Source organism: Aphis gossypii, unplaced genomic scaffold (assembly GCF_020184175.1).
Source record: "Aphis gossypii isolate Hap1 unplaced genomic scaffold, ASM2018417v2 Contig00907, whole genome shotgun sequence".
Lineage (NCBI taxonomy): Eukaryota > Metazoa > Arthropoda > Insecta > Hemiptera > Aphididae > Aphis > Aphis gossypii.
Window position 1 is genome coordinate 20,499 of NW_026083352.1, and position 19,232 is coordinate 39,730.

General features: G+C 26.3%; 1 protein-coding gene across 2 annotated transcripts; it reads left to right on the forward strand.

Moving 5' to 3' along the window:
• The first annotated feature begins 2,540 nt into the window (after positions 1-2,540).
• On the forward strand, positions 2,541-12,144 carry LOC126555544 (protein amnionless-like). 2 transcript variants are annotated; one of them, XM_050210453.1, is made up of 8 exons: positions 2,544-2,789; positions 3,411-3,677; positions 5,507-5,706; positions 7,044-7,293; positions 7,765-7,995; positions 9,270-9,414; positions 11,224-11,392; positions 11,820-12,142. In XM_050210453.1, exons 1-8 carry the CDS (start codon positions 2,741-2,743, stop codon positions 11,916-11,918), a joined length of 1,410 nt encoding a protein of 469 aa, XP_050066410.1. In that variant the 5' UTR covers positions 2,544-2,740; the 3' UTR covers positions 11,919-12,142. The 2 variants fall into 2 exon arrangements, with proteins under 2 accessions (XP_050066411.1, XP_050066410.1); XM_050210454.1 differs by lacking the exon at positions 7,765-7,995 and having other exon boundaries at positions 2,541-2,789; positions 11,820-12,144.
• The last annotated feature ends 7,088 nt before the right edge of the window (positions 12,145-19,232 follow it).

Genomic DNA, 19,232 nt, shown 5'->3' on the forward strand with positions numbered 1-19,232 from the left:
GTGTAATACTTGGCGAAGGAGTAAGTTTACAGATTCGAAATTTCACATAAATGATCTAATACGTTGACCAATGAATTTAAATACATAAAAATGTATAAAATGTCAAATTTATTTTTCTTACTTGGTCCACAGCTACTTGTTGATAGATTTTTCTAAAAAAACTAGTTTTACGTATTTTTCGCAGTGTAAAATAAGAGCCATCATTTTTCAAACACATTGTACACCTTAAGTTACGTCGAAGTATGATTTAGAACAATAATTATGTGGAATATTTCCGAATTTAATGTGAAACTCAAAGAAATACTGTTTTTTTGAAAAAATCAATTTATGTGTAATACTTGGCGAAGGAGTAAGTTTTCAGATTCGAAATTTCACATAAATGATCTAATACGTTGACCAATGAATTTAAATACATAAAAATGTATAAAATGTCAAATTTATTTTTCTTACTTGGTCCACAGCTACCTACTTGTTGATAGATTTTTCTAAAAAAACTAGTTTTACGTATTTTTTGCAGTGTAAAATAAAGCCATCATTTTTCAAACACATTGTACACCTTAAGTTTACGTCGAAGTATGATTTAGAACAATAATTATGTGGAATATTTCCGAATTTAATGTGAAACTCAAAGAAATACTGTTTTTTTGAAAAAATCAATTTATGTGTAATACTTGGCGAAGGAGTAAGTTTTCAGATTCGAAATTTCACATAAATGATCTAATACGTTGACCAATGAATTTAAATATATAAAAATGTATAAAATGTCAAATTTATTTTTCTTACTTGGTCCACAGCTACTTGTTGATAGATTTTTCTAAAAAAACTAGTTTTACGTATTTTTCGCAGTGTAAAATAAGAGCCATCATTTTTCAAACACATTGTACACCTTAAGTTTACGTCGAAGTATGATTTAGAACAATAATTATGTGGAATATTTCCGAATTTAATGTGAATTTCCAAGAAATACTGTTTTTTTGAAAAAATCAATTTATGTGTAATACTTGGCGAAGGAGTAAGTTTTCAGATTCGAAATTTCACATGAATGATCTAATTCATTGACCAATGAATTTAAATACATAAAAATGTAAAAAATGTCAAATTTATTTTTCTTACTGGGTCCAGCTACTTGTTGATAGATTTTTCTAAAAAAACTAGTTTTACGTATTTTTCGCAGTGTAAAATAAGAGCCATCATTTTTTAAACACATTGTACACCTTAAGTTTACGTCGAAGTATGATTTAGAAAAATGATTATGTGGAATATTTCCGAATTTAATGTGAAACTCAAAGAAATACTGTTTTTTTGAAAAAATCAATTTATGTGTAATACTTGGCGAAGGAGTAAGTTTTCAGATTCGAAATTTCACATAAATGATCTAATACGTTGACCAATGAATTTAAATACATAAAAATGTAAAAAATGTCAAATGATGTGTTTTTCTTACTCAGTCTACTACTATTTTTTTTAGTTTTACAGTGCTCTTTAATAGTTTAATTTTATGTATACTTATTAGACAACATCCTCACCCGTTGACAATTCCTTGACCTGCTGAAATGTAGATATAAGTGGGAAGTAAAGAAGTTCCTCAGATCATAATAATTTTGTTATGATGTTCTTATTTTGTTATATTTTTATATCATATTATTTATATATTAGTATTTATTACACTACTGTAGTTGGCAATGTGTTAAACGTCAATCATTAATTTACTACTACCATTATCATTTTCTATATTCACGTCAACCGTTGTTAGAAATATAATCTACTGTCATAGCATGTAGAGGGATTCGCCAAATGCATTTAACAATGTGCTTATTTAAATTTTGATTCTTGGAATTTTTAAGTTTACATGATTCCATTCTATTTTATCAATTATACTATGAATTTTATTGTAAGCTACTAAGCTTCTTAGGGATAATATTTTGTTGTATTAATAATGGTTTGGACTGGGAATAGGATGAGGAGTTATGATTATTTGGAAATTTTAGCAATTATTATTAATCAACATTGTATTTTAATAATTCTTAAAATTTATCCGATTGGTACTAAAATCAACTCTTACACGCATTTTGTACTTTATGCAATATCAGTGTCACTTGATAATATCCTTATGTTTAAATTATGAGTGTTCATTTAAAAGCTATTCATTTTAATTTATATTTAATGATTTCCAAAATAAAAAATATTTACATGTTCTTTTAATAATTTACTGTAAAATGGTATGTTGTTCGTTTGAAAAAATAAGTGGTTTGTATTTCTACTCATTTTTAATGTTTCAAACAAAATGTGTTAAGATATAGGCGTTTTCCTTAAGTATATGTAAAAAGTTACAATAATGTTTGAACTATAATGTATTATTATCAAAAAATAAAATGATGATAATGTACATTATCGGTGAACCACTCTGTATACTATAACAGTGTTGCGAGTTCCATGTGTGATGTATAATATTATGCATCACGAGTTATCGCGTTTTGTATGGCTGCGGGCGCGATCGACACCCACAACCGGCTGCGCTAAAAAATAATAATGATCTATGATAGGCCGTTCAGTATTCGCAGATCGTCCGAGCAGGCCAAGTCGATAACATTCGAACCGCGCCGCGCCCAAATATAACAACAATAAAAATTATAATTTTTTTAATAATAATTAATGTGTCGACGTGTAAGTCGTACTTGTCGCAGTCTCTGTTGCAGCCCCTAATTCTGTTGCAGTCGTTGCGATCGTAACCTACAAAAAGATGCGGTCGACAGCGATCGTCGTGATGGCAGCTCTCCAGTTGTTTTCAGGTGCGCCCCGTGCATAAGTTGTCGGTATATTTAAAAACGAAAATCGGCTCGCATTACATCAATGTTATATTTTTTGTCATTTAGTTAGTGAATTGTCACGTAATTGTTGCTTGTAATATAAATTGAACTCGGGAGTTTTAAAAGTCAAAATTGATAAAATACTCGCAAATCAAAAAATCTTAAGTCTGTCAACGATATTATTAGGTAGGTAGGTAAGCAAAAAGCCATTATTCGCAAATTGAAATTCAAAAATTATGACTTATTCATTATTTACAAAACAATATCTAAGTATAGAGCATGTATTATATAATATTGATAATTATATTTTCAAACGATCGAACAATTCGGAACTCGGCATAGCCGTAAAAATAAATATTTTCGGCAAGTACCTACTCTCGAAGATAGGTCAACACCATACTGTTAAAACGTTTTTGGACACTTTTTGACTTATTATTAATCTCTATCGACTTATCGGCTATAACACGCAGCTGCCAAGCACAATATGACGTCTTACGCGTAAACCATTTTACAAGGACATTCCGACCGATACGGATTAATATAATTTTTTGATAATATTTGCGTTGTTTTAAATAATTATTTCCCTACACGAACCGTTTGCAGGCGAAGCCGTGGCCGGCGGCGTGGCCAAGCGGTGGACGCCCGACGTGGACTTCGAAGCGCCGCGCAACTGGGACGCGGGACACGTCCCGTCGTCCGTGGACGTGGCCGTGTTCCAGGAGGACACCTTGGTCCCGGTGGTGGTGCCGGCCGCCGGTGTGGACGTGTGCGAGATCGTGTTGCCCGTCAACGGTCAGCTGATCTTGGAGCCCAACGCCCGCTTGGGCATCTCCGCGTCGTCCCAAGCGATGGGCGGTTGTACGGGACAGAGTGAGTAATAATACAATATAATTAATTGTTATTATTATTATGCAAAGTGGCGATCAAACTTTTCGTTTAGCGCATCCTGTGTAGCGTGTGCACGTCGCATTTGAATGTTGGCGACGGAACAGTCGTCACCCGTAGGACCGAACTGTACAAAACGTTACGTCGGTAAATTATTGTTATGAACGTTTTTGTCTGTCTGTATTTTAATTTCTCTCAACTCCGTACGATTACGGGGTCTTTTGGCTTCTGGAGATTTAACTTTAAGTTTAAGTCAACGCCGAGGAAGTTAAGCTATAAATTAATAACTATAACAAACGGTTGTAATATATTCCTATTGTTTAGGTAACTCTAAATGATTTAAATATGAATACTGTGATAAATATGAACTTCATTCAGTCTAAGAGAGGTTAGTTAGTTTTTGTAAATACCTCCTGCGTCGCATCCATATAGTGATTTAATTTTTTTTTTTTTTTTTTTTTTTTTAATAAAACTAAAAATAAATATTTAGTTAAATGTGCGTTTTACTATAATCACTTTTTATTACAACGACCAACCGTATTTCCTTATAAGCAGTCATACATTAAAAAAATTAATATTATATACTTTGAAATTTATCAGAACCAAGAAATTCAGAATCACAATCATAATAAATGCATTATTAAATAATAAAAAGAAGTGAGCATGTTTAATAAATCACCCTATAATTGGTAGAAAATGACTTACAAAATAATGCATAAAAGTTTGATCTATATTTATTGTACATAATAATTTATTATAATCGTAAAATTTTAAAACCAATTTTTTTCAACATAGTTAATGTATGCATGACATTTCATGTAATTAAACTCACTCGTTTATCGTGTATTATTTTTAAAATGAATGATTAATGACAATTGACAGACAACAAAAATGCTCTGAACTGAATAAAAAAATAACCATAAAATGTCCTCTTGTGTAAAAACTAAATATTCGTTAAAAAAATGTATTGAATAATAGTTTTGGGTGATAACATTGTAAATATTCTATTCTACTAAAGATAAACTTAAGTAAAACAATAATATAATAATATTTATGCATACAAATATTATTTTAATCTTTTTTAAATGATTTATTTAATAATATTTATTTTTTATTATTTTTAATTATTCTTATGGAAATAAAACGAAAAGAAATAATACTAAAACATCTGTGTAGTGTGTACATATCATTCAATGAAGCAGTGCTACATTGTACCTATGCTTTGTCTTAATAATTATCAAATAAAGAAAAATATATTATGTGAATATTCGAAAAAAATATGCACCAATAAATATTATACAATAATATACGAGTACAATACGGCGCTTTATATACCTCAAGTCATAAATATTATGCAAAATGCATTCTATACATACTAGAAGTGTAACGCGACAAAAATGTTAACAGAACTTATTAATTCCATTATAAGTCCATAATACATAATAATAAAACCTGAAATTAAAATCATTAAATGTTTCATTAAACGTCTTGTTTATGTCCCGATTTACAAAAAATTGTTTCTTTTATCTAATATTTTATGTTGATTGTATTTACTTATTAATAAATAATAGTTATAATATACAATATTTAATTAATAATATTATGTATATTTTAATACATATATTAGTATACAATCAACATCAATGTATTTTTTTTATTGTAATGACACTCCCTTGCATAAACTTGTTGGGGGGAGCAGCAAAACTAATTTTTTTATTCCTTGATCGAATTTTAATTTATTTCTCCACTTTTATGTATGTTCAGTACTTTTAACTGGTAACTTTGTTAACTTTGTCATTATTACATATTTTCAGCTGTGATGTTTAAACAAAACGCCCCGATGGAATGGGTGGATCCGGACAACTGGTCGAGTGAAAATATTAACATAGCAACGCCACACGTGGAACGGATACCTTGCGTACACGATACCGTCGTGTTTAACCCTGGTCATTCATTTTCGGTCATCGTGCCCGACGTTCCAATCACCATTGGATCAATGAAGTACGGGAACCAAGTGAGTTCGATTCGACTGCTATCGTGAGCTTTCGTTTAAAAATTTATGCTTAATAGAAATTGTTATTCGTATGATTGCAATATTATATTTTAGATATCACTAAGTGTCACTTTTAGGATAAAAATAGTTGGTGAAGTGGTCCGAAATCGAAATTAAAAAAATTATTATCCCGTATTACAAACAGGATTTTTTTTTTGTATTCAACAACGATTTTAATTCCAAATTAAATATCACACAATATTTCTTGCTAAGTCCGCGTGTGAATCATTAATAGTATATTAGTATGTCATATGTTTTTTACGCCACTGTTATTTTTCTTAATGAAACTTTGACTTTAATGTCAACTACTCTATTGTATTGTGAATCAATAAATAAATGTAATCATCAGAATTCTTGTGGGGAATTTAGAGTTCTTTTGTGGTAAATAGAGAGATTTAGGTGAGCGTATGGTTTTAGTCGTATTTCGCTGATAAAAATTGGTTAATCAAAACAATGATTTTTTTTTTGTTGTATTCAAATTTATTATCACTATACAACTCTGCACGAATAATATATAATATATTATATATATATATATATATTAATAAACAGAATATTTTATACTTAACAAGCTTAAACGTAATTCTCTATGGAAATTATATTCTTCTACAGAAATACAAAGTTTAACATAATGTTTAATAATAGTTTAGATGTAATGGTGCAATATTCATTAAAACAAAATCAGACTTCCATAAAATATTTAAAAGGTTTTAACAGCGCATAGTTTTTTGTGGTCGCATAAAACTGGTTATTTATGGTACCTAACTATTATGGAAGCAAAAACTATTCACCTAAATGTATATTATTTTCTACAGATCATATAGTTTGGTTAACAGTTTATAAATAACGATCTAATTATAATTATAATATAATGCATTTCACCGCATGCTCGCTGAGTGGCTACAGCGTTACTGCAACCCCTTGGGCCTTGGGAAAATATATTCTATATAATACATTATAATAAAATAGATATCGTATCTTTTCCGCGGTATGCATATATAATAAACCATATATATAATATATATTATACACTATATACAGGCTCGATAAGAGCAGTAAGCAATATTAATGTTATTTATTAACGTAAAACTGGTGCATGCGTTGTAATAATAAATATTATTAAAATATATGTATTGCAATTTGCAGTGGTATAATATAACAGTAATAAGTATAACAACGCATTCTGTGTTTATTTTAAAATATTATAAACTCGCAACAGCGGTATCGCGAATCTATAGACACGGAGTACGTACACTTACTATTGTACATTAATGATAAACATAATTATATTATTCTAGACGTTCGGTCTAAATGAATTGAACGAATTTCTTTTGTCGGACGTCGGCGACCAAGAACTAAAGAGTTCTTCCACCGACAACGATGTGTCCATTACATTGACGTCGACGCTCTGCGAAGATAGTACAGGATGTGAATGCGGTACTCAACAACTTTTTGACCAAGTATGCAAAGTGGCTTCAAAGCGCTGTTATAGTAAATTAGGCTGCATAAGTCCAGTGAAACCAATCGGCCATTGTTGTTGGACTTGTGGTAAGATGTTTAATGCACACATAATATTATTGTCTTTGGTTTAATGATATACTAATTTATTCGATTCGAGTCGTGAATTTAATTTAACTGTAAAACATTGCACGTGTATATTATATGAGTGTGTGTAAATAAAACGATTCTTTTAAAAGTAAATACAGAAGAAAAAAATGTACGCGCGTATAATAGTACCTATGAAAATATATTTTTTCACGTAATCTTAACTTTAAACACTTATAAAGTTACAACTAATTAACTACTCGCTCGAAATACATTTTTTTTATAAATACTAGTTAATACACAAAATATTTCTTTTAGATCAAAATTATATACTAATTATAGTATAAATATAAATATAACTTTGTCATATTTAAATAACCATTCTGTACATATTGTATATAATAGCAGTTAACTAGTAATCAGTGTTATTAGAAAAAAAACTGTATTCATTATTATTGTTTGATTTTATTCTAGGAGCTTATTTTTTAATTAATTACAACCCAAATAGTTTTATCGAAGAAAAATTCAGTGAAGAATTTAAAAAAGACATAGTAAAATTAAACTCAACATTTGAAAAATATCAACTTTCTTATTATATGAGTAAACTGTTGAACGGAAAAATCCAAGTTGTATTGGCGAGTGATGCAAAATATGTGGATGAAATAAGTGAAATAGCTAACACTATACACTCGTTGCTGAATTCTTGTAAGTTATTACTTATAATAAATATTATTATATATCATATTATCATAATATATACTCAGATAATTAAACATCATAATTTAAAAAATAAAACATGATTTTGGTACGAGAATGTATGGTGTAATTATTTGGTTAAAAATAATCAAACTTTCAAACTAATCAATTATCAGACATAATAATTTATGTATTCAAATAATACTATAATATTATACAACATAAAACAGGGTGAGTGACACATTTATATTATTAAAATATGATTTTTAATGATGTTCTTTTGATTTAGATAAACTTGATATAAAAATTTAAATTGTTTTCTAAGGTTCTATTATAAAAATAAAATCATTAACTATATGCAGGGTATTCAATAATAATATTATGTTTACGTCACTTTTGAAGTTTATGTAAAGATGGTCCAATTTGCAGGACGAAAGTAGTGAAAAATTATGTACATAATTTGCATGTATAAATGTGTGATATATATCTACAATATAACGTCAATAATAGAGGCGGTGGTGTTCAAAAAATTCTATGAAATTGGAACTAAAAGATTATTAAAATACCACCATCTCTTGAAATTCCAAATATTTTACACCATAAAAGAAATTTTTTATTTTGTAATTTTAATAAAAATATTATATTATATTTACCACTAATGTAATTCTTCTCTTTTACGAGATCTTTGACAGCTTTTACAACTTATTTTATGCATACATTTTATCTGTTTTAAGTTTAATTTTAAGTTATTTATCATAATTTCATATTTTCATAATAATAAACTTTTCAATATTTTATTAATAGGCGAGTATATCGTGTAGTATAATACGATATAATACATCATCGTATGTGTTTGTTTATATAGTACAACTACTATTGTTCTAAAAAAAAATTAGCTTTTTGCTTGGCTTTTTTTACTCAATTTTAAAATATATTTATTACATTTTTAAAAATATAATAAATAACAATTTGGATTACTCGAAATATTTTTTTCTTTTTAAAACGTATATGCTATTATTAAATTAAAAAATGTTTTATGGATAACTGCTGGAATAATCAAATTTCATTGTGTTGATTTTTCATAGATGCAATTAAAATACTTTTGGAACATAATAGTGTATGATTAGTAGATGATAATATACTGTAGTGTTAATATAATAATACACGTGTGTGTTATTTTTTTAACAATAGATTTACAAAAAAACTACAATGTAAGATCGAGCTAATTTTTTAGTGGTGTGTTTTGTGTTTACTCATTGATGATGGTGTATTATTTTTTATAGATCGGGGCGTGACGAATGTGAACATGTTCAACTCGGGGCTGTCGTATGACGCTGACGGGATGACATACGGTCAAATAGCCCTAACCACATGTATCGTCATATTTTCCTGCATGTTGGCAATTATGGTTTACTACAACAAAGACTGGTAAACACACAATCATATATTATTATGTATTTTACTAATAATGATTTTTAATGATTAAATTAGCAATGAAAACCTATAAACGGTCGAATGGTTTGTCTGATTAACACAAATAAATGCCATGCGCGTCATATTAAAAAACTTTGCAAGTTCATCGTCGGCATCTTTCGAACTTTTTGAAACTTTTTTATGCGATCGCTAACGTATATATTGTATTGTATTATTTATATTTAATTTTTAGTTTTAAATATCATAATTCTGTCATTTAATGGCATTAAAAAAAAAAAAAAAAAATTAAATATATCCAGTTTTATCAGCGACATTATTGCATGCCTGTCTACCGCTTACAAATATTTACATAATGTTATGTATTTTCATGCAATTAGATAATGTTTAAAACTATTGAATTAGTAAGGTTATATTTGACTGATTTTTCACTGAAACATACTTATATATAAGAACTTAAATCAAAAAACATATTTATCTTCATTTTTTTTTTAATTTAACTCATATTTTCCCTTAAATTTGATTTTGAAGTATATGATTTTAAGAATTATTATTAATAGTGATTTTTGTTGATTATTAGAATAATTGAAAAATAGTCATTTAAATAAGATTGATTGATCTAAGTAAACTTAATAACAAATTTATAGTTTTGTTGAGTGAATGTATGATGAATAAAAAGTATAAGTGCTTGGTTTTTTGGCGACGAATATATTGCGATGGTTACTCGTCCACCATACTAATTATGTTACATTTGAATAATTGATACTCGTATTTATTTTATATTATACTAATACAGTACATGTAGAAATACACAATAATGATCAAAAATCACTTATCCACTGACTATACTGTCTATATTAGTGTGTGACTGTGTGTGTATGTGTAATGTGTAGGTATAGTATGTCTTAGAAAATTGCCTATATATAACTCCTTCAAAACAATCAGTATCGAATCATAATAAACTTTGGTCAATCGGAAACTTTTATCGTCTGAGTGATTGGTAGGGGATGAGTGGAGGGAAAATATGGATCAGTAACGTAATACATATTTTATAATACACTAATATAGCACAGACAATTGATTTCGAAAAACATTTTTTGTGAGATTATTTTCTTGATACTTGAGTATATACCTATATATTTATGGCATTATATATTTTATCTGCAATATGTACTATAGACCGTAAATAATAGCTAAGTAGATGTGGTATTAAATTGATTTTTTGTATCATCGTCGAAATTTGTTATGATTTTATCTTTTTTCGTCAAATACATCTGCAAGAATATACTGTTTCGGTGAAATGTGCTATCGGATAAGACAAGGAACAATGAATGCTGTGTGTGGGTCGCGAGTGGGTGCGCGTATAGTGAATTGTGTCATACTTATACTGCCCGCTAGCTTTATAACGATTCGGTGCCACAGAGTCGCTATAAAAATCGGGTAAATATTGGGTAATAAATATAAGCTACAAAGGTCGAGTAACAAAAGCCGACTTAATGGTTTATAAAGTGTACAATGTACATGTATATAATATGATATATGCGTATAGCATTATTTATAGAAGAATTTTTATCGTGAACCAGAAAATATCTTATGAAATTCAATAATTATTTTAAATTTGTCTACATTAAATATTAATAGATAAAATTATATATTAATATTTATCAATAGTATTTTTTTTTTTAAATAAAAAATGAAATTGTATTTTCTAAAATTTAAGATAAAAGAATCACCCTATGGAATATAATATGTACATAATAATACACTGTACGATGTAATGACAAACAATCATCTTTTCTTGGACAGGAAATCGCTATTGTCAGGTTCCGGGTCTAGTACTGGTGCTGTATTCGTAAAATTCAAAAACGATACTAACGATGCAGTGGAACTAATCGATGAAGACGTCCGATTGCAACGTAAGACTTCGTTCGACAACCCCACTTATGGAGCAGTGGAGAGTATGAAAAAATCACAGGTATCTATCGGTCAAAATAAATATAACATAATATTATATTAAACTACATATTTATCTTATAAATACAATGATATCTGTATCCGTAAACCGAAGAATTAGTATAAAAATTAACTCTATTGAAGTCCCGTTTTGTATGCTATTTCTATATAATGTAGACTTTCACATTATATTATAATATATCTGTAAAAAAATTATTCCATTTAAACTCAAAAGCTTATCACTCAAAATTATGTCCTGCGCGTGGTAGACTGCAGTGATAGTATATACCCTCTTAACACTCCCCTTCATCAAATCGAGAGGAAATTATTTACCATGCCGTCTTATAAACGTTTAAATAATAATATTTTTTATAAAATAATTATTTAATAACAATATATGTAATATCGTATATATTTTTTGCTTATCGATCGTGTATGTTTGGTTTTAGACGTTTAGAAAAATCCATTCGTATTCAGATCTATCTGTTTCGACGACACAGAGTGAAGCCATGGATGTAGAACTGAAAGAAACTTTCGAACAAAAGTAATAATATTATGAATTCATAAAATACTTATGTGTACGTTTATTAATTGGCTTATAATATATAACTGTATAAGTGTAACAAATAATAATAATATTTTATTCTTTAACATTACTCATAATTGAATCCATCCGAATCGAATATGAATCAGACTTGTGCTATGTTTTGAGTGTATCATTTTCGCTGTACATGATTATTCAAATAAAACTTTTACCTATTCAAATCGTGTAAAAATGATTATTATTTTAATCGCAAGTATAATATAGTTCCTACACATTGCACACCGGCGGGCCTATTCAAATCGAAACAATTATGCGTTTACACGTGTATCTATCAGATCTCTGGACATGCATAGTTTTTAATTTGTTTTACCGTCCAAAAAGTTACCCTGTAATAACTTAATAGCCCATAGCATAATGGTTTAATATTTTATTACACTTTCAATGCTATATATTGCAGAGACGTGATACCCCGGGGGACTAAAGAGCGTAAGTATTCTAGTATGCGGATAGAAAAACGATAAATTACAACGAGAGCGTAACAATAACAGCAACAACACAATGTATATTTAGTTAAGTTGACATTATACACCTACGACAATAACTTTGACGGTTAAGTCATGCAAAATCAGTAATTTAAATATTTTTTCTTATCTTATAAAAGCTTTGCAAAATAATGCGAAAATCACGAGGAAATTCAAATAGTTTAGTTTACCTAACATCACCGCTCCATGTAAATGAAAAGTCGAAACACCAAAGTCAGTACAGAAAAATATATAGGTTACGAACAAACACTCTATTACAGCGATGTTTGTATAGCTTCACCTAAATTATAAGTAATTTTGTTGATAATCGCCATCGGGCACGTAGTCAGAAAATTTCTATTCAGGAAGCCAACAATTTTGAGCCATTCAACCCTTGTATCATCTTTCATAATTTGTTTCCTATAGGAAAAACTTGTAAAGCCTGTAGAGGGCTTCTATCTCCATACTCCCCAAACCCTTTATAGGCAGAATCCCATACCAACAATCTTAATAATTTAAAATTTACCTTTAGTAGGTTAAAAAAAAATAATTTTCATATTTTAATACAAATCAAAAATAGTTTTTAAGCAATGTTAATTTATAATTATTAATGAACGTTAATAATACAAATATACGATATTTTAAGTATATAAATATACATAATAATATTATAATATTTATTCTTATTAAATACTAAGTAGTTCAATACAAAAATTATTGTTCTGTATTTATGATGTTCAGAAAAACAACCGCAAAAAACATCTAAGTTTAAGTTTTTATAAATTTATTTTGTTTCTATTGAAGCATTTGAAGCCAAATTGACTAGACTATTATTTTGTCATTCGATTTCTCATATAGTTTTTCAACTGTTTAAGGCATGAAAAAGTTCTTTCATGCGCTTAACTGGAAACTAGAACAGTTAAAATAGTAATAGCTGGTTTATACGTTTCACATTGCATTGAATGCAAGCTTTTACTTTTCAAGTAGAACAATAAGTTTAATTATTATTTTTACTTGAACACTAATATGATTTTGATAATTTTTAATAGTTGTTGTTAAATTTTTTAGTTCTGACTAGAAATCTGCTATACTAAGTTTATAATGAACAACTAAAGGTTTCAATTGTTTATAACTTAAAAACTGTTCACATTAAGGGTGTGAGTAAGATATTGATGCCAAAAAACCATGGTTATCTGTAAATTGTCTTTCTAGTTCTTTAATTAGGTATATAATCTAACATGGATATGATAACAAGTACGTGTAGTCTTAAACAATTTTTTATGTAATCTGATTAGTTTCTATAAAGATCTTTAATATGCTCAGTATTTGACACTATATAGTTCTCATTTAATATTATATATTTCACTTTCAGATAACTTTTTCTATGAATATAAAATATATTTGAAAAAATAATAATAGTAATAATACAATAATATACAATAATAAATAAATAAATGAATATATTATTAATAATATATTAATGTATATATTATATACAATTATATTATTATATTGTATTGTATTGTATTATATTATATTATATTATATTGTATAATATTATTATATATTATATTGTGTATTATATTATTCTTATTAATTATTATTAAATCTTAATATTTTTTTTTTATATAATATTATACAATAATACATCTATTATAAATTATATAATAATATTAGAATCATAATATATTTTATTAATGAATAGTTATCACAATAGATTTATTTTATGTGTATAAACTATAAGCATAACATGTTTTTGATACTTGGTAAAAAAAGAAATGTATATGAATTTACGGCCCCCTGACTAGGTGACTGATCGCCATACATAATATTATATTCTTTACTTTTATGTGTACAATAAATACACAGTTTTGACCCAAAATAAGCGAACATTTAGACTGCCTATAGGCTATAGTAAATAAGTAAAATACAACTCTATATATGTGACAATAATTAAGCGAATTTAATACGAATACAATTAATAATTTAATATGTAACTCGACAAATTTAAAACACAATATTTAGTAATTTACGAGTATATTACACATTTATAGTTGTGAATCTTCAAGGTGTTATATTTTAGAAAATATAAAAGTAAGGATAAGATATTTTTATGATATTATATAGAAAAATTCATAAATTAGGAGAGTTGAAGAAATAGATATAACATATTATAATGTCGAAAATATATTTTATACGTAGGGCTCGGATATTAAAGCATACGCTTCTTTTTTATACACGAGATAGAAATCTAATTTGTATTCTATATATAAATTCGTTTCATGTCTTTCTGATTCCAAATAAACCAATTTATTACCTATATTATTTTTCAGTTAATTCAGCTGTAGAATTTTTATATATTTATTATGCTACTATAGTAATAATAAAAAAATTGAGTTAATAAGAAACGTAAAAACCCAGAATGCGTTATAGGTATTGGATTATTATTGTTTTCATTATCATCTTGTTTATTGAATGTATTAATAACGTATAGACTATCGATCTACATAATATAGCAAGCAGTACCTATTCGGTCAGTATGCCTATAACATCGATATCGATCATTTCAAAATTTAAGATTTAATGTTGTAATTTGAAACTTCTTGTATGAAGTATGCACCGATCAATTCAGTGGTTGTAGAGAGTGTTTTTCTATGTATAAAAATATTTCGTCGGAGAATATATAGTCAGTTTCACTAGGTACTGAAAATCTAGAGAAATATATGGTAATTAATCAGGTATTTTTTAAATTTAAATTAATTTTTATAACTAGTTTGTGTTAATCTTTGGTCATGTTTTTTTTTTGCTTTTAAAAAAATTAAATATACTTATTTTTTGCTTTTTTAAAACAATCGTGTGCTTTTTTAGTTGCTTATTATGCTTTAAATTCCAAGCCCTATAATAATAAGTAGTGATGTATGACATGTATTATATACATACAACTATTAATTATTATTTATTCATTCTGTAGCCTGTAGGTTAGGTTATGGTCTTTAATAAATATTCCAATCACTACTTTTTTCATTCTTGATTCTAAAACGTATAATTGAAAAAAAAAACAAAAAGTAGCAAACGTTATTATAATTACTTTTCTTTGTTTTTTTAACATTACTTAATTATTGCATTTAATTATTTTATTTAGTCGACAGCTTAGTTTAAAAGTTTTAACTCTAGATACACACGCAAAGTGCTGACTCGTCATTGTCGATTATTATAAAAAATACGTATATTTACACTTTTAAGGAACTTAAGTAGGCAAACATTTTATGCGTGACGTAAATCGTTAGCAGAGTGTCAGGTGAAATATTATCAGTTATATAAATCAATTAAATGACATAATATTAATATGTACATATTTCGAATTAATAAACATAAATATTATTAGGTATGTAAATATTTCAAATGATGTTATCGTCTCATCTCAAATATGGTCAAGTATTTTAATTTTCGATGGTTAATATAGACGTATTTACACATTATTTTTAATTTTATATTTGTAATAAATATTTAATTTAAAATAGATAGGTAGATATAGTTTTTAAATTGTGTTATTATCTATAATAATTATTACAAAATATCCAAAATATTATACAACCTCTTACCCAACGTTTAATATAAATTAAAATAATGGTAAATATTCAGTTTATAGTCAATCTGGAATTATATTTTTGGCTGCATTTTGTCTGATAAAACAGCTAGCTAAGTTAATATCATAATTTTTTTATATATATAAATTATATTTTATGTGTAGTGTAAATGATCTGACTGTCAGAAGCTAAGCTAAATTTATTTATTATTCATGAAATATGATTATATTATTATTTTATCTACGCCATTTATTACTAACGATATGATTCAGTAAAGGCTTATATAGCATAGGATGATATGACTATTTTTATACAAACATAAATTAGTTATATAGTAATCGCATAAGTACTTGGAAGTAAAATAAGTATTTTTGCAATATTGTAGAAAAATTTAAAATAACAAAAATCGAAGATATTTGTAGCATAGTTAGGTAAAATAGGGAAACTTTTGTACATCGTCGATGAATTAGGACAAATTAAAACTGTACTGCAGTAATTTCGAGTTCAATATTCTAATTAATATTTAGAATTTATATATTTATATTTTGATAACAAAAATGCTTAAATTTTTAACTGTTATATCTTTTCTGGTAGTTTAGTTTTTGGTTAGTACTTTAAGAGATCAAATTTGAAAGTTTTCAATATTCTTCTTAGTAATTTAGAAAAAAAAAGTAGGAAAAATGGACATTTTTACACAAAACTAATTTTTCATTTAATTTATTTTATTATTTTATTTTAATTCAAAAACAAATAACCATAGATATTTGAAATTTTCAATTGGGAGTTACAATATAATTTATACATACGAAAATAAAAACAAAAATAGGTAGAATATTATAATATAATTAACTCTTTTATTTTGATTTATTTATTAATAGTTATTGTCATATAAATAATATTTTAAATGTCATAAATGACAGCCGTAACAATTGAGTAACCGCTAAAATGTCATTATGTACTGCAGATATTTTTTTATACAATCTTAAAAACAGTACCATATAGTTATAACCACAATCATTTTATAATAATATAAGACTATAAAATACATAGGTATTACAAATCAAGTGCAAAATTTAATTTTAATTATTTGCCATAATTTTGTTAACAATTATATGATGAAGGTAGTTGCACACACCACACAAAAAATGTTAGCATATTAAATTTATAGAATTTTATATAGTTTTTATCAGAGGGACTAATTGCAGTATGCTTGGAGCTAAATTTTCTAAATTCTCCTAATTATACTATTAAATTTGAAAGTTAACAATATAAATACAATTAACAAATTATAAATTACCTATTTGGTTATATATGCTATTATATAATAATAACTAAATAGTTAATGACATAAGTATAACCGTATAGATAGTAGGTAATAGACATATTAAATTTTATGTTATTATAATAAATTCAAATAATGTGTATAAAATATATTTGACGTTTACTTGTGTCAATCAGTAATAATTTTTTTGGTAACTTGTTGCAGAAATTGCAGGTATAAAATAAACATAATATACCAATAACTTAGTCATAATATTATTGAAAATATTATCAAATTCGATTTTATTTCTATTATACGAGAAGAAACCACATAACATAATAAACTTATAAACCTACATATTATACACATAAAAAGTAATAGTGTATAAATACTTGGCAACCGAGACATGTAGATTTATTAATTTATTTATTGCCATATCGCAAACGTTAAGTTTCTGTAGTCTATTATTTAGTGAACGGACGATAGCAAATAAGAACAAAAATATAATTTTTTCTTTCATGGAGTGTGTTACTATAATGTAATAGCGACAAATATGACATTATTACGTTAGGTACTTTATCACATTATTCATTAATGTGATTAAGTCAAAGAAATTAAATTTCTTTTTTGGGACTTGGTTTTTATAAATTTTATGTTTACGTATACATTACTATTTTATTTTTTTACCTGATTAAGTATATTATACATTAAAATGTACTATATGTAGTCCGAGTCAAATGTTCAACAAATAAAATTTTTTATAGGGCATATAAATACATTAATACATACAAAAAATATGTTTATAAATATATTGTTGCCTGTTGGGATCAGTAAATTATAAAAACTATTTTTTATATTAATTATTATTAGTAGCTAAAAAATATCAAAACAAAATAGATACTTTACATTCTATTATGTATTATTATACATTAGTTTTGGTAAACCAATGTTCAATAGATTTACAAGTGAAAATAATAACTAACAAATAACTATCATCACGTTCCATTTTATGATAATCAATTTGAAATTATTTTTATAAATATTAAAATGTTAATATAAAACAATATTATTGATTATATAATATTAAACTAAAACACAAAATGTTAGTCTAGTATTTATATTTGTTTGAAATTCAATTTTTATTTATCAACATTTTTAGAAAAATATTCTGCCTAGGAATATGAAATTAATGTAGGTATAATATAATATAGTAATTCAAAAAATACAAAAAAAAAATTAAAAAGGTATACCTAAATAGTAAATTGTACACAAAAATGATGTTTTGTAATAAAATTGAATAATATAAAAAAAAAAAAAATCATTTTCAAAACCAATAATACATTTTAAGATGAGTATTAAATATTTTTTTGTTGAATAATATTTTTAGTACCTATATTATCTCGTATATCTAACTTATTATTAAATCAAATATAACTTTAAAGGACATTTAAATGTTATTTTTGGGGGGACAACGTTTAATGTCACTATCGTCATACATAATGAAGAAGCCTTGAAGAAAAATATAATATTACTAATGAACATAAATATTGTTTGTTTCTTTTATTTGTATTATTTATAAAAACCATTAACTGCGTAAGAGAACATAAATAATACATATGATAATAGTACATCTAAATAAAAGCAATTCATCATAATACAACTTTTTTGTTCTATAGGATATTGTAATACATTATTCTTAAAAACGAAATAATAATGATAATATAATAAATAATATTTAGTAAATATTTTAATTTGAATGACGTACCAAATGTTAAATTATTTTTTCTATTTAGATAATAATAATATGTTAATACGATAGTACGATAGTCATTAATAGATTGGTAGTTCTGAGTGGACAATGTTCTCTGCAGTGTGATATACAATACAATGTACCTATACATTTTATTAAACCGCTACGCGGAGTATATAATGTAAGTATTGTGTATTCC